At 28.5% G+C, this 15,381-nt stretch overlaps 1 protein-coding gene across 1 annotated transcript in view; it reads left to right on the top strand.

The window, feature by feature from the left end:
* The window catches only part of LOC140044127 (uncharacterized), a 45,977-nt gene that overhangs the window by 16,447 nt on the left and 14,149 nt on the right, over nucleotides 1-15,381 (top strand). The window contains exon 4 of the mRNA XM_072088607.1: nucleotides 11,349-11,453. Coding sequence (XP_071944708.1) covers nucleotides 11,349-11,453 — 105 coding nt within the window. The remainder of the gene's footprint in view (nucleotides 1-11,348; nucleotides 11,454-15,381) is intronic.

The following is a 15,381-nucleotide window of genomic DNA, read 5'->3' on the forward strand; positions in this document are numbered from 1 at the left end:
AACTTTGGTGGTTAGAAACCAACTTAAATATGAATTGGCTCTAATCTAAGAAACAATTCAAAACCATAAGACCTACTAATTAAGTTAAGTTAGATAATTATTTATTGACGATTAAAGCGAATTTACGATATTCCCAGAATAGAGATGTTTAGGCTACTTTATTACTGACAGTTCCTTCTGAACGTTAATATTAATTAATAACCTAATTACTGTACAAAAAATATAAACTTCGTATTATTAGTGTACTATTTCAATCGACTATATGGTGACAGTTTCAGCAAAGTATTACATAGCAATGTTTTACTGTGTTTAGTCATGGAGGTATAAATACCTCCATGGTTTAATGGTATATTATTTGTAAAACATGAAAACAATTAATATTTCGTTACTAAATGGATAAAAAATATATTTAAAAATTGTTCGTCTTTGCACCCATCCTCTTCCCTATCTCTCAACCTTCATGTTGCATACAAAACACAAATTCAGTTTGTTTCAAAACAATTGGTCTTATTTTGTGACAAGTTTTTCTTTCGGAAGTAATTCCCAGGGTGCTAATTTTAGTTGAGTACATAAATCACAGTGTCTATTTATTCGTTCCTGTAAACGACAAATATTATTGTCCTGCATGTACATTTTAAAGATGAAATTAGTATGTATTTGAGAACCATCTGTGGGCATGACCTAGATGGTACGCTCGCTTCGCTCGCGTACCATCTAGTCTATATATAAATTTACGTAAGGGCAAAATTCGGTAAATCGCGCGTTACTTCTAGAATGTTTACTCGATGGTATATAAAGTTGGTTCGTACTTTCGGTACTGATTTTAACCACCTGATGTAACCCTGTTTACTAATTAAATTGAGTCAGATAATTAGTTATTGGCAATTAAAACGAATTTAGGTTCAACGATTTGCCCCAAATAGGGGTGTTTTCCGATCGTGGTATACACTGTCTAATGCATGTCCATCGTGAAAAATACCCGCATACAATAATACGAGGATGCTTCGCATTTTCCTATCTCCTCCTACGATAACTGTTTTTAATGGCTGAAAACCGGTTGAACAGCTCGAGTACAGCATCATAATGTTGAAGACAGGCCGATTTTCTTTAAAAAAATACTATTTTGATAGATTTAATATACGTTTATACAAATGTATTGATTTGCAATGAATGGAACATTCCAAATTATTTCGTTTAACCATACTTGCATACCTCCATGGTTTAACACAAGTAGGTAAATTTATAGACCCTTGGAGAATAAACAGAACTAGTATTGTAATTCTATACAATACTGCAAATAGGTATTAACCACTTTTGATCGCCATTTGAATCAAAAGTGTGTTGGTATACTGTTAGATATAATATAAACAAATATACTAATAAACGTTATCACTGTGAGTGTGTGGGTAGCCCCTACTTTTAGATTATAAACACATAATAATATAATACTTTATTACTGTCAGTTGTTTCTCAACGTTTGTATTAATTAATAATTACAAAAATATAAACGTATTAGTGGTCTTTAAATGTACTTCACTATTTCAAACGACCATGAGACAGTGACAGTTTTAATAAAGTATTAAATCGGAAATGTTTTACTCTATTTAGTGGTATATTATTTATAGGCCTATAAAAAAAATATTTCGTTACTGAGTAGATATAAAAGAAATATAAAGAATAATTTAATATAAAGAATATATTAAAAAATTGTTCCTCTTTGTACCTCATCCCCAACGCTCAACTCTAATGACAAGTTTCTAGGTGCTAATTTTGGTTGACTACATAAATCATTATGTCTATCATCTAGTTGTTATAATGTTTTTTTATTGAGAATTGTCCTATAATTTCACACATCAATTAATTATTATTATTATTTGAAATAAAAAAAAAATGTACATTGACTTAGGAATGTATTTAATAATTGCCCTGATTTAATGCATAACTATTAATTTAAATTGTATACTGGCTTTTTCTTTTTATCCAAATGTACATATGAAAAACATAAGCACTCATTTTGAGGGCTTGTGATGAGTTTAAAATCAAATAACAATATAATCAAGTTAAAGTTCAATACAATTTTTTTCGTAATGGTCAAATGAATACAAAACAGAAAATATATTTAGGTTACATTAATTTCTTTAAAAAGTAGCATGAAAACATAAAATAAATTACATGAATAAAGGTAATAACTATACAGGAACCAAAACTTAAAACAAATAAATAAAATCAACAGAAATATAGACAATAGCATATTATTTCATCAGAAAAGTAGTTGGACAGATAATGATTTTCAATTATTATACAAAAGTCTTTCTGATTAGAAACAAGGGTTGAATCAAGACAATTCCACCTATATTTGGGGTAAAACATTATTTTTTGTTTAAAATAATTGCCAAACTCTGCAATCATCCAAAAAACATAGCAAACCTCATTTAACCAACATAAAAGTGATTGAATTAGTGTACAACTCACTTGGTTTGTCAATTAACAAATTTAAATATATTTTTGTTAAATACTTAATTTTGTGGTTAAACATCATTTTTTCGTTTAAAAACAATATTGATAAACCTTCACCGCCCCAAACAATGTTACAGTAATGTATAAGTAAAACATTTTATTTTAATTTCTTTAGAATACTAATATATTTAGATATTTTATTTGAGAAAAATTTTTGCCAGCCAATAATCTAATTAAAAGACCAAGGAATGATACTTCACTTTTTTCAATTAATTTTCCATTAAAAAAATATAACAATTGTTGTGTCCCGTAAGTTCACTAATACAATTAGTTTTAGTCGTATTAATTAATAATTAGTTTGTAGTGAACAATTTACTAACTTACTTAACTTTAAATTTAAAAAGTTCAACAAGACAATATTGTTATTAAAATGTAAAGTTGTATTATCTGCATTAAAAAATTTGTCTGAAAGATTTACTAATTATTAATTTGAAATAATGATTTCGATCTGTAAAATATCTTTTAAACCAATCTAAGAAAATACCATAACGAAACAACTTGAAAATATCATGGTTAACAACATCAAAAGTTTTTGATAAATCTAGAAAAGTACTTTCAAAAGCAGTATTAACAGAATTAGTGAGTTCAAGAAAAGCATGACAAGTGGTATTGTATGCATACATTTTTTATTATTTTTTTGAAAAAATGGGTAAAATTAAGATTGGTATAAAAGTATCCGTTTTTAAATACAGGATTTACATTTGATATGATTAGGTACAGAACCCATAATGAATGATTAATTAATGGCGTATGTGAGATGGCTTATAATTAATGGAGCAACCTTTTTAAGAATCATGCTCTGAACCTTTACTAGAATTCAAATTATTAATTATATTAAGCACTTCTGTTTCAGATATAAATGAGAGGCTATATGGGAGGTGGTAATTAACAGATTAGGTTTTAGAATATAGAATTACAGATTTTTACAAATGTGGCTATACTTTTTATATCTTGAAATATTTGAACTTTTATGAATTTTTAAAAGTTTATGCTAATATTTACTAAATTTATTTAGGTGGGGTGTGTAGAGGGTGTCATCAATAGTTGTTTTAGTGTTTTGGTTTTTTTTAACTTCAAAAAGTATATAAAAAAATGTATCCAACATTAGGATTAACTGTACAGTTTAGACGAATCAGTTTGAGAAAAATCAAAGCAAAATGCACCTATATCTGTAATTCAGTATCAATGGTCAAGAACGTCAACCTTATTGAAAGTTAATCATAATCAATTATTTTTGAAATAGTAAATGATCAGAGATGTCTGAATTGTAAATACCTGATAAAATATCAAAATGTGTAGGCCTATAGAGTATCATGGTGTGACGTCACAATGATAGAGGGCGCTGCATGGTTGCTAGCCAAACAAAAAATGCGTTCAACGGTACTATGTTGATAAACTGTAAAGATTTGTATTTTCTAATATTTTTGAAATAGGTAAATGATCAGAGATGTCTGAATTGTAATACCCGATAAAATATCAAAATTGGTAGGCCTACAGGTATGGTTTGTGTAAAAATGAATCAATAAGTTCTGCATTTTTTTTTTGTAATTGTCATCAGTCGTAGGGAAAAACGTACAATAGTTGATAAGATGATATAAAATAATTATTAATTATGCTTATTAAATTTTATTTAAAACAATAGTAAATTCTACCACAATATTACAAAATCTTCATGATTTAAATCTTGAAAACAATTAATTTATAATAACAGCAAAATGTTCCGTGTTATTGTTGACTTGTAAATAAAGCCAATTATAGTTTGTTTTATTGATTTATAAAAAGCGAATCACATATAGTTCTTTTTTCAATAATAACTCTGATAATATTTTGTAATAAAAAAAAAACAGTAATTGTGTTCTGGAATGTGCGTAATTATAACTAACAACAATAACATTTTTATTTAAATACATTATGCGTATGACAAAGACGGTGATTTGTTTTTTTGATTTCTGAATCAAATAAATATTATGCAGAGCTATTTAAGTATGTCTTTACTCAGAGATGTCCATACTCTTCTACTACTACTAGTACTTTAATTTTACAGTAAATAAGAATTTGAGTTCTCTACACTAAAGGTTATTCACATGACAGTATGTAATAGTGATATGTAAAAGGAATTTAATAATAAATCATAATCATCAGAAATAGAACAATTTATTTAATTAATTCAAATTGTTCAATATAATTTAAAATATTTAATATTCCTGGAGTATTATCACAAATAGATAATCATTTCAATTTGTAGCATTCAAAATACAGTAGGAGAGTTTGTTTATAATTTTATAATTGTATTGCTTGATAGGTTGGCACCCAAACATTTTTAATTTTTTTTACTCCATCTTTGGTATTTAATTGCATTCTTTGAAAATTACCTTTTTTTCAATGAGCTTGCCTGAATCTTCAACTGTCTGGTGTTTTCAAATCTCCTTCTCCTTTTTATTTGGATATATATTGTATTTTCATCTTCTTCCCAACTTTTTTATTATTTTTTTCAGGGAGCCTAGGCGTAAAGTTTTTCAACTTATATAGGTTTCCTTCTACACATACTATGTTTTTTATTGGTTATTATTAAGTGTTTATATAATTATTATTTTATGTATTTTTAATATATGTATGGAGAACATTTATTGAATATTTATTGAAAATTGATTAAACAAATCAAATAAAACAAATCATAATATAATTTTGTGTATATGCTAAAAATGCCTTAGTAAACAACTCACATGTTGTATACGAATACCATTGGGCTACTGGTTCAAATGTTGGTTTATATCTAGTAAGACTAATAATACAATTAATGTGCATTACTAGAGTAAGCTAAGCTAGTGTCATGTTTTGAAATTAAAATGACCATTTTGATTAACTGGCATTACATAAATGAAAGTGAAACTATTGTTTAATAGTGAGTACAGGTATTCTTTAAACCCATAGAGTTAGCCTAGGCCTCTAGGCTTATAATACATAGCAGACAATATTTTTGTGAATAGAATAAATAAATAAAAATACTTTTGTCTTTTTCTAATTGGACATTTGGATTAGTCATAAATACAACAGTTCTGACTACATTAGGTGTCCTGTAAAATCATTTCATTTTTTTTTTCTGTGGCTTAGACATTTTTTCATTCATACTTCAAATTTTGTAAGAAATGTCAGGATATCATGTCATGCAACATGTAAATATTGATGTTTTTGGACATGACATCATAACTCAGGTTTTCATAGCCATACAGCAAAGACTCTCCTAATATTAACCACTAGCAATTATACCCCCCCCCCCCCAGGGCGGGTTTCAAAATTAGTTTAAAGCCTTCTCAACACCCGACGCCAGTATCTGTCTATATACTCACCAATCTCCACCCTTCTTCAATACCACGTCCCCATACTCTATTTTAAAAACAAATTCTTCTCAGTGATGGACAAATTCAATTCAATGTAAGCTTCAAATTGAGAGGAGTATACATAGCTATGATGGGTCTAATAATGGTTGAAGTACGTTGTAAAATGTGTAAATGAATAGGTGTCATATTGGCTGATAATTAAAATATCTAATTTAGATACTGCGGGGCCCCAGCCTTCTTTCTCCTCTCACCACCCCAGCCACAATCAACAAACCTTAACTCCTCCCCTAGACAGTTCAAATATAGTAACTTTTCCTAGTACAATTCCAAGCATATAGGCTACTTCATCATGGAGGGCGACATTTAAGTTTATCTAAATTGTGTGCACAATAAAAAGAAGTTTGCTATTCATTTTGTATAACAAACACATGGAATATTTTAAAACACATTTTGTTTTTATTGTTCACTAATCGTTGTATACTTTATTGTTTTATAGCATTGCTATGTTTTAATATTGTTGGTGTTCCACTTTAGTGCTTTTTGACAATTAGGCTTAAATATAGTTGTTACTGTGTGCAAAACAATATCAGTTTTTTTGTAGCAACAGTGTACAGATATGCTCTAATTTAAAATATAATCTTTAATGTGTATTATTATCAATACATATTGCTATATATACGTTATGTTTTTTCACGCTATGGTCATAAATTTCCATTTGAAATACTTTATAAAACATTTACAATAGTGCCTTGACCATTATTTAATTAATATTTTTTTTTTAAACAGTATTTAATCAAATGGTGTATTGTCCCAAATTCATGAAAAATGAAGATTTATTAAATCAGATTTTGAATATGTTGTTTTGTAGGGTTTTAATAAAGTAACTGTAATCACTTCCGTAGAAAAAAAAAATGTTTTCATGGTTAAATTCAACCAAAAACCCATTGGCTGGAAGCCAATTTGAACATTTTTTCATTAAAATATTTAATTTAAAATTTTTTCAGGTAAATACATTTTTTTGGATCAAATTTTTGGTCTAAATGGCACTTTCAACAAAAATGTTGTTAAGAATAATTTTTTTTTTTCAGGGGGACATTGCATTCTTAACAAAAACACTTAAAATTTCACAAACCTTCAATTGTTCTTAAATATGATTTTGTATTTTAAAAGTGCAATTTTCACAAATTTGTTTTTTAGACAAGTCACTTAAAAATGCCCTAATGATCCCTGTGTATAATATTGATCAAAGATGCTAGTTGTACTGAATATTTTAGTAATGACATGTTTTATTCATCATTTTTAGTAATAAATTTTGCCATACTCTCTTTTATTGTCAACACACTACCAACTCCGTCCACCACCTCCTCATCATTAAATAGTGAAGAGCAATGATATTAAAGGATGTAATATAGACCCATTTTTAGTTTGTGCTTATTTTTTCCATAATACAATACAAGGGCCTATACATTTTATATTACACAGTGCCCTCACTCATCATTTATTTCTTTTTTTGTTCACACTTTTAGTACCAGTGTACTGTTCAATAAAGGCCAACAAATCTGTAAAAAATTTAATTAAATTAAATTTTTTAGACCTTTTTTACGAAACACATTTTAATTGAAATAGCATTTAAAATAAAAGAAAAACAATTACCAGCATTAAACTAGAAGATGATTTCATTTCATTATTCGGTCTATTTCAGTATATGCATAAAAAAAACCTGAAGTTGGGGAGACCAGGGTCAACCTACAGTAATTAGTGAACTTAATCACTGAGCTATACGTTAATATTTGTTGTCTCAGTCTAATTTGGCATTTTTAGTCATGTGCAAATGAGACTCTATAGCTCACTATGTCGGTCGGTAGGTCGGTCGGTAAACTCTAACTCAAATTTGCGCATGTGACTGCAGCCATGTATATGGCCTTGTTAATCATCTATTTAAATAATAATAAATACAACATAGTATAAAACTGACTCCAAATAACGAGAAGCAAGCCATGATTCAACGTTTCGATCTTTATTTTATCATCATCAGGAATGATTACAAAATGTAAGCATTATTGTTATTATTATGGAATGTTTTATTAAATAGGTAACAGCAGTGAGCACCAGTGCTGTGCACAGTCTGTAGTATAATTAAAATGATTCCATCTTCTATCATTGTTATATTTATTCATCTTCTTCTTCATTATAAGACAATAACAAACAAACTCGTTTAAATATAAATCTACCCACTGTAATGTTGGTGTTGCTACAGTTGTTCATACTTTAGAACAATGACAGATTATCAATGCTTACTTTATAGCATTCATTCAAGTATAAGCAATAATGTCAACAGTATACTATTTGAAGATCACAATATAAATAGATCAACTTTATTTTTATGATTTTGTAAAGCTTAATATTTGTTAACAGACTGTTCTTTATTTATCCACAAAATAGCAAAGATTAAAAATAAACTTGTTTCAAAAATGAAAAAAATTTAAAACATTGATCGTTCCTTAAGTTGGTCATTGACACTATTTTAACTAAAATAACTAACTAAAATTTAAAGTTTAGTTAGCAAAGTTCAAAAGGATGAATTAAAACACCTAATAAAAACCTTAAAAAGAGGCTACGAGGATGCTTGTTTTAATTGTCTTACCATTATTGAATAAATGTTATTGAATTGAAATTAAATTGAATTGAATTAACAGCCACCACATATTATAATATACATTAATGACAAAATATGATGTTTTAATTAAGTTTAACTAAAAATGAAAAACTACAATGTGTATTCCCTTTGCGTACTGATCAGCCATTTTTTATTGTTGCAAGGTTTCAAAATGATGCAATGAACTTTACTCCGTCCATTGGATTGAATGTTAAATCGACCAAATATAAGTCCTGATAATGAACAGAACAGAGTATGCTCAGTATAATGTGCATAAGCATGCGCAGATTAATATTTTGTGTAGATTACCGTGATCCTTTCATCTACCGTCCACCTTTGTCTACCATACTGTCATAAAGTCAACTACCACTATTTCAAAGGATAACATTTTTAGCATAATTATTTTTTTTGTTAAATGGCTGCATAATTAGTTATCCACACCTTGGAGGATAACTCCTTGTGATTGTATAAAATGATCATCAACTTTTTTTATCTGTATTATTCTTCTTTCATTCCACATTTCATAACTTCGTAAAGTTGTGCACCTACTATTTTTTTAAAACGTCAGAGTTACGCAACATGACTTTCGCCCGATTTTATGAATTTAAATGATTGATCATATATCAAAAAACCAAACGTCATTTTGTATTGACACTTTTTAAATTTAAGTCATATCAAGAGTCAACTTTCTATGGATTAAAAATGGCATGTTTCACAAAGTTACGCGCACAAGATTTCTTACAACCAACACCTGCACTTGCTGTAACTTAATTCGTATTCTCAGTTTGTGAACTTAATTCTCTTGAATTTTTCATTATTTAAGCCTTAAAAGAATTGAAAAGTCAATTAAACCATATCAACTTTTATTTTAATGACTTACTGATTTTGATTTTAACATTATGGCTATAACTCATACATGCTGATTGCCTTCTTAACCCTCTTTCACATTGACTTTTCTTTTTATTGTACAAGTTCCCACAACCTTAATCATTAATCACCTTTACAAATTTCAATATAAATTTACCTCCTGGTTCATCCTGTTTTTCATCACTGTTTTATGTATGTTTACGTTTTTTTCCCTTGTACTCTATACGCACAAACATGCCTATTATATTATTCTTAATGTATATATAGTATAAGCCCATGGAGTAATTTATAATTCTTCCGTAAGCTTCCTAATTACATGTAAAGATAATAACAGCGTCACATTTTGTATCTAATTTGTTTTGTGTATTTCAGTTATAAACGGCTACTACTGTAGGAAACATTTTTTTGTACTGTACAGTAATTATTAATTTAAATAATAATATTTATTATTTGCATATCTACGGATGTACCATCAATTTCAAAATTCTTTTCAATTCAATATGTTCTATCAATACTTTTGAATTCATAAATAAAGTGTACTTGCTTTTTGAACTTCAGATTAAGGATGATACCTAAACTTACAAGTGTATTTAAAATATACAGTAGTGTAAAATATTCTGTATTTATTTTTGTTACAATGAATGTTACTGACTGCAAACATTCATGCATAGCCTACTTATAATAAGCATTTAGCCTACCAGACGTATATGTTGAACTTTCTTTCAATCCTTTGTATATCAATGGATTAAAACATAGAAAATGAGACTTCAATTGCAACTCTTGCATATAAGTTTAACTACGTCAACGTCGGTGAGGTTGAAATCTGTTTGTCAGTGGGTCTCACACCCAGCAAAGACGGGTACAGGTGCTAGTAATTTATATGATCAGATCATTTGATATCTGCTGCTTTAAAGTACAGTTTGATTTAATGTGATCACATCATTTCCCTATTATCATTTGATTTATAATTTTAGATGTAATTTTGTTGTTGTCGTCGTAAAGAATAAAACATCTTACAATGTTTCTATATTGTGTAGTGAAGATAAACTCCTTTCAGTTCAATATTATAGAAACTATTTTTATCAAGAAAGAGACCATGCCTCGCTCTAAATAGAGATGCGGTTATGTTGGGGAAAGAGAAAGAACTTTTCAAAATTTAAATAGATAGAGATAATAAATAGAGATAGAATATGAAGCTCATCTGAAAACACTGTTTTCATCAAGGTCAAATATGCATAAGTTAGAACTCAGATTTAGAATGCTCAGGATATTAATGAGTATCACTGAAATATTTATTAATAAATACAAATGTTGTTGAATTGTGTTATCCTAATGTCTACTACCAACCTTCATTTAAAATCAATTATTTTTTTAGGTAGATCAAGATCAAATATAGTTCTGACTTGTTAATGGTCACATGCCAGTATAGTTTATTGGTCTTGCCAGTGATAATGACAAAATATTTATTATTTTGGTCTACTATCACAGTAACACTTGTTATCAATTAATGATACTGTATAACATATCAGTGCAATGTCCACTATTGTATTTTAAAAAATCAACAAAAATATATATATATTGTTTTTTTTTTTATTGGATCTGAGAAAGGCATATATTCCTGATCTAAAATTATTTTCACTTTGGGATATTTTTGTAAATTACAACTTTCATAAAAAAATATCATTAAAAAAAAAACAACATTGTATGTCCGAACATAGTGTAAATATGCACATGGTATAAATATATAGTTTGTAAAATGCATCAGAGGTCGTACATTTACAAAATAAAAAGAAAAAAAGGAATTTACATATTTATTTATAAAGTGAGTGGCACTAGCCTTAGTCAGTGTAACTCTTTTTTTCTGCTATAAATGAGTTAGGAATAAAATTGTCATGTGACAGAATACCAATGTAACATTTTTTTCTTTAAAATCAGTATTTTAACACCTGATGATTATGACCTCTTTCCAGAATGGAAACACTCCACTTCATATACATCTGGCTCGAAGGAATCCTACATTAGAAATGGTGACCTGTCTCATAAATAAGGGGGCATCAGTGACATCACAAAATAAGGTAATATAATATACACACAATTTTCAGAAATACTGTATGGCAACAATCTTTCACCTACTCTAGTAAATTATTCTATTCTTTTTTTTCTTTTTTTATATCTGGTTCATCATATAATTAATAATAATGACAATTATTATTAAATTGTGTGATTTTTGGTAGACCTATTTAAAAAACCATTCCTTCAAAGATGACAATATCTACAATATCTTTTAAACTTTTCGAAATTCCATTGAAATAGTTCCGGTAAACTTTTCGAAATTCCATTGCCATACTAGTGATCGGAATGTTGTTGTAAACACTTGGACTGTCTAAGAAGCATTTCTTCTTTACAAATTCAATCCATTATTAAATTTTACAACAGACTAAGAATCTTTTATCCATTATTTTCCTTACATCTGCATACTTTGCTTAATTTGTATAAGCCTCTTGATTGATTTTACATAATAATTTTACAATAGCGTTTTCAGGAGTCTGTTCTCACATAATTGCATTGTCATAAGATGTTTAAACCACTTAAAACCATTTATTCACCTTTGTTTTATTGTTACCCCCCAATTCTTAACTTGTTTCTTTATATTTACGTTCTTGTACTTTTCTGTTTTTACGTAACATTACCAGGCATCTTTTATTACATACAGTACTATTGAATAAACTGATCACATTATGTATCGTTAGATATTCTCATGGACCCTTTTGACAATATAGATGCATTCCCATTTAATCACATTATTGATAATGATGAATTCTTGCATGTCATTCACTATTACTTTTGTGACGATAGAATTGACTTTGATAGATTTAATTCTTTAATTTTTAACCTTTTTGATATTAATTTTAAAGATGTTATTAATGACAACGATGCCCAATTATTTTCCGAAAATATTGAATCTTGTGCCTATGAATATATCGATAGTCTTAACAACAAATATTCAACACAAGATTATTCATTTAGTATCTTTCATTTAAACGCACGCAGTCTTGTTAAACATTTTAACGATATCAATGTATGCGTAGGTGCTATTAACCATGAATTCTCAGCACTATGCTTCACCGAAACTTTTTTTAATCATAATACGCCTTTTTCCTTTTATAATATTCCCAATTATAACCTCTTGCATGTTTCACGAGCTGATAGACCAGGAGGAGGCGTTGCCATTTACCTACACCAGAGATTTAAATATATTCTTCGCCCTGATTTATCATTTATCATTACTAATGGTTCGGAATCTCTTTTCATTGAAATCGATGCACAACCCAAAAACATAATCCTTGGAGTAGTATATCGTTTGCCTGAATTATCCATTAACACATTTAATAAAGATATCTCTAATTTAATTGACACCATTAATAATGAGAAAAAAACAGCATATATTTCAGGAGACTTTAATATTAACTTGTTAAATTCCAAAACACATAAAGGTACTTCTGATTTTGTTAATACTTTATTTCAATCAAATTATTATCCTCTTATTACTAGGCCAACTAGAATTACGCGTAATTCTGCAACTTTAATCGACAATATTTTTTGTAATAATCTATACGATAACATTTCTTCCGGAATTCTATATTCGGACATCTCGGATCACTTTCCTGTTTTCTTGTTAGTACATAAATCAGAACCTCTCCAACACCTGAAACCTAAATCAAAATATATATACATAAAAAAAGTCAATGATATTTCAATTTCTGCCTTAAGTAATGATTTGTCAAATGTTGACTGGACTAGTATTTATAACTCCAATGAACCCAATGAGGCATACGCTTTATTCAACGACATATTTAGTACATTATATAATAACAACATTAAAACCACTCGTTCCAGACGAAATATTCGGAAAGAAAAAAAACCTTGGATAACTAAATGCTTAATTAAATCTATCGACAAAAAACACAAATTATATAAAACATTTCTTATATCTAAAAAGCAAAAGGACAAAGATAAATATGTTAAATATCGAAATGTACTTACCAAAATCCTTCGTACTGCCCAAAAGAATTACTTCAGTGACAAATTTGAATTCCATAAAAATAACATCCAAAAAACCTGGCAAACAATAAATGGAGTCTTTGGCAAGAAATCTCGTAAACCGTTTCCTTCTCACTTTATTAACAATGACATTGAATTAAATAATCCTCAACAAATTGCAACTGAATTCAATAATTATTTTACTAGTATAGGGCCAAATTTAGTTAACAAAATACATGTGTCGGATAATGATAATTATACTTCTACCCTACCTCGTCCATGTGTGCACTCTCTCTTTCTTAGTCCTGTAACCGAACATGAAGTTGTCAGTATAATACTTTCCCTCAAAGATAATAAATCTCCTGGGTTTGATGGGTTTTCCAATAAAATTATTAAACGTGTTTCTAATTTTATATGTAAACCCTTAACTCACATTTTTAATACTTATTTTCAAACCGGTATTTTTCCTGATTCTTTTAAAATAGCTAAAGTCATCCCTATCTACAAGAAAGAAGATCCTCATCATTTCAATAACTACAGACCAATCTCCCTACTTCCTTGTTTCTCAAAATTAATTGAAAAAATAATGCATAATCGAATTTCTTCCTTTTTAACTAAACATAACATTTTATTTAAAGGCCAATATGGTTTCAGGAAAAAGTATTCAACAGATCTTGCTTTATTAGATATTTTTGACAAAATTACAATTGCCCTGAGTAAAAATGAGTTTTCTGTTGGCATTTTCCTTGATTTATCTAAGGCCTTCGATACTATTAACCACGATATTTTAATTCATAAACTTTCAAATTACGGTATCAGAGGCCTTCCTTTAAAACTAATTAAAAGCTACCTTTCCAATCGTGTTCAGTTTACTTCCTTAAATAATTTTAACTCTTCCTATTCCCGTTTAACCTGTGGTGTTCCCCAAGGATCGATTCTTGGACCACTCTTATTCCTGATTTTTGTTAACGATATACCAAACAGCTCTAAATTACTAAATTTTATCTTATTTGCTGACGACACAAATATTTTTTTCTCTCATCCTAAATTAAATACCTTGTTTAAAATTGTCAATGATGAGTTACTTAAAGTTTCAAATTGGCTCAAACACAATAAATTAACTCTTAATACATTCAAAACGAACTATATAATATTTTCTAAACGTAAAATTTCAAATTCTAACACAATTTTTAGGAGTAACCATAGATGCCTCTCTGACTTGGAAACTACATATAAATAAAATCAGTAATCTAGTTTCTAGAAATGTTGGAATATTGAACAAATTAAAACATATCTTCCCTCAAAAAACCTTATTAACCCTTTATAATACTTTAGTTTTGCCTTACCTTTCTTATGCCAATTTATGTTGGGCAATTACTCTAGATAAATTTAATACGTTATGCCCCTGGACAAGTCTAGAGAAAACTCAAATTGACCGCCTTTTTAAACTACAAAAACGTGCACTTCGGATTTGCGCGGGAGAATCATTTAGAGCCCATACAAAATTACTTTTTAAAAGATTTAACGTTTTAAACATCTATGATTTAAATAAATTACAAGTTGCCTCATTTATGTACCGTTTATCTAACAATTTACTGCCTTCACATTTTAATGCTTTATTTACAAGAATTGACGAACGCCATTCCTATAAAACCCGATCCTCTGTTAACAATTATATCCTTGATAATTTAAATGTTAAGGCTCGACGATTTTCTATGTATTATTTTGGTCCCAAACTTTGGACTTCACTCTCAAATGAACTTAAACAGAAATCTTCCTTTTCTAGTTTTAAATCTAATTTCAAACACAAAATGGTGTCAGAATATGCTACATAATTTTTCGCCGATCTTTTATCCTTATTTATTTGGTGGTGATACATGGCATTAAATCCTTCACCCTGGTATTCAATAATCTCCGCTACATTGTATCGTTATACTTGTTATTATACCATATTTAATTATA

This window comes from Antedon mediterranea, chromosome 3, assembly GCF_964355755.1.
Source record: "Antedon mediterranea chromosome 3, ecAntMedi1.1, whole genome shotgun sequence".
NCBI classification, from domain to species: domain Eukaryota; kingdom Metazoa; phylum Echinodermata; class Crinoidea; order Comatulida; family Antedonidae; genus Antedon; species Antedon mediterranea.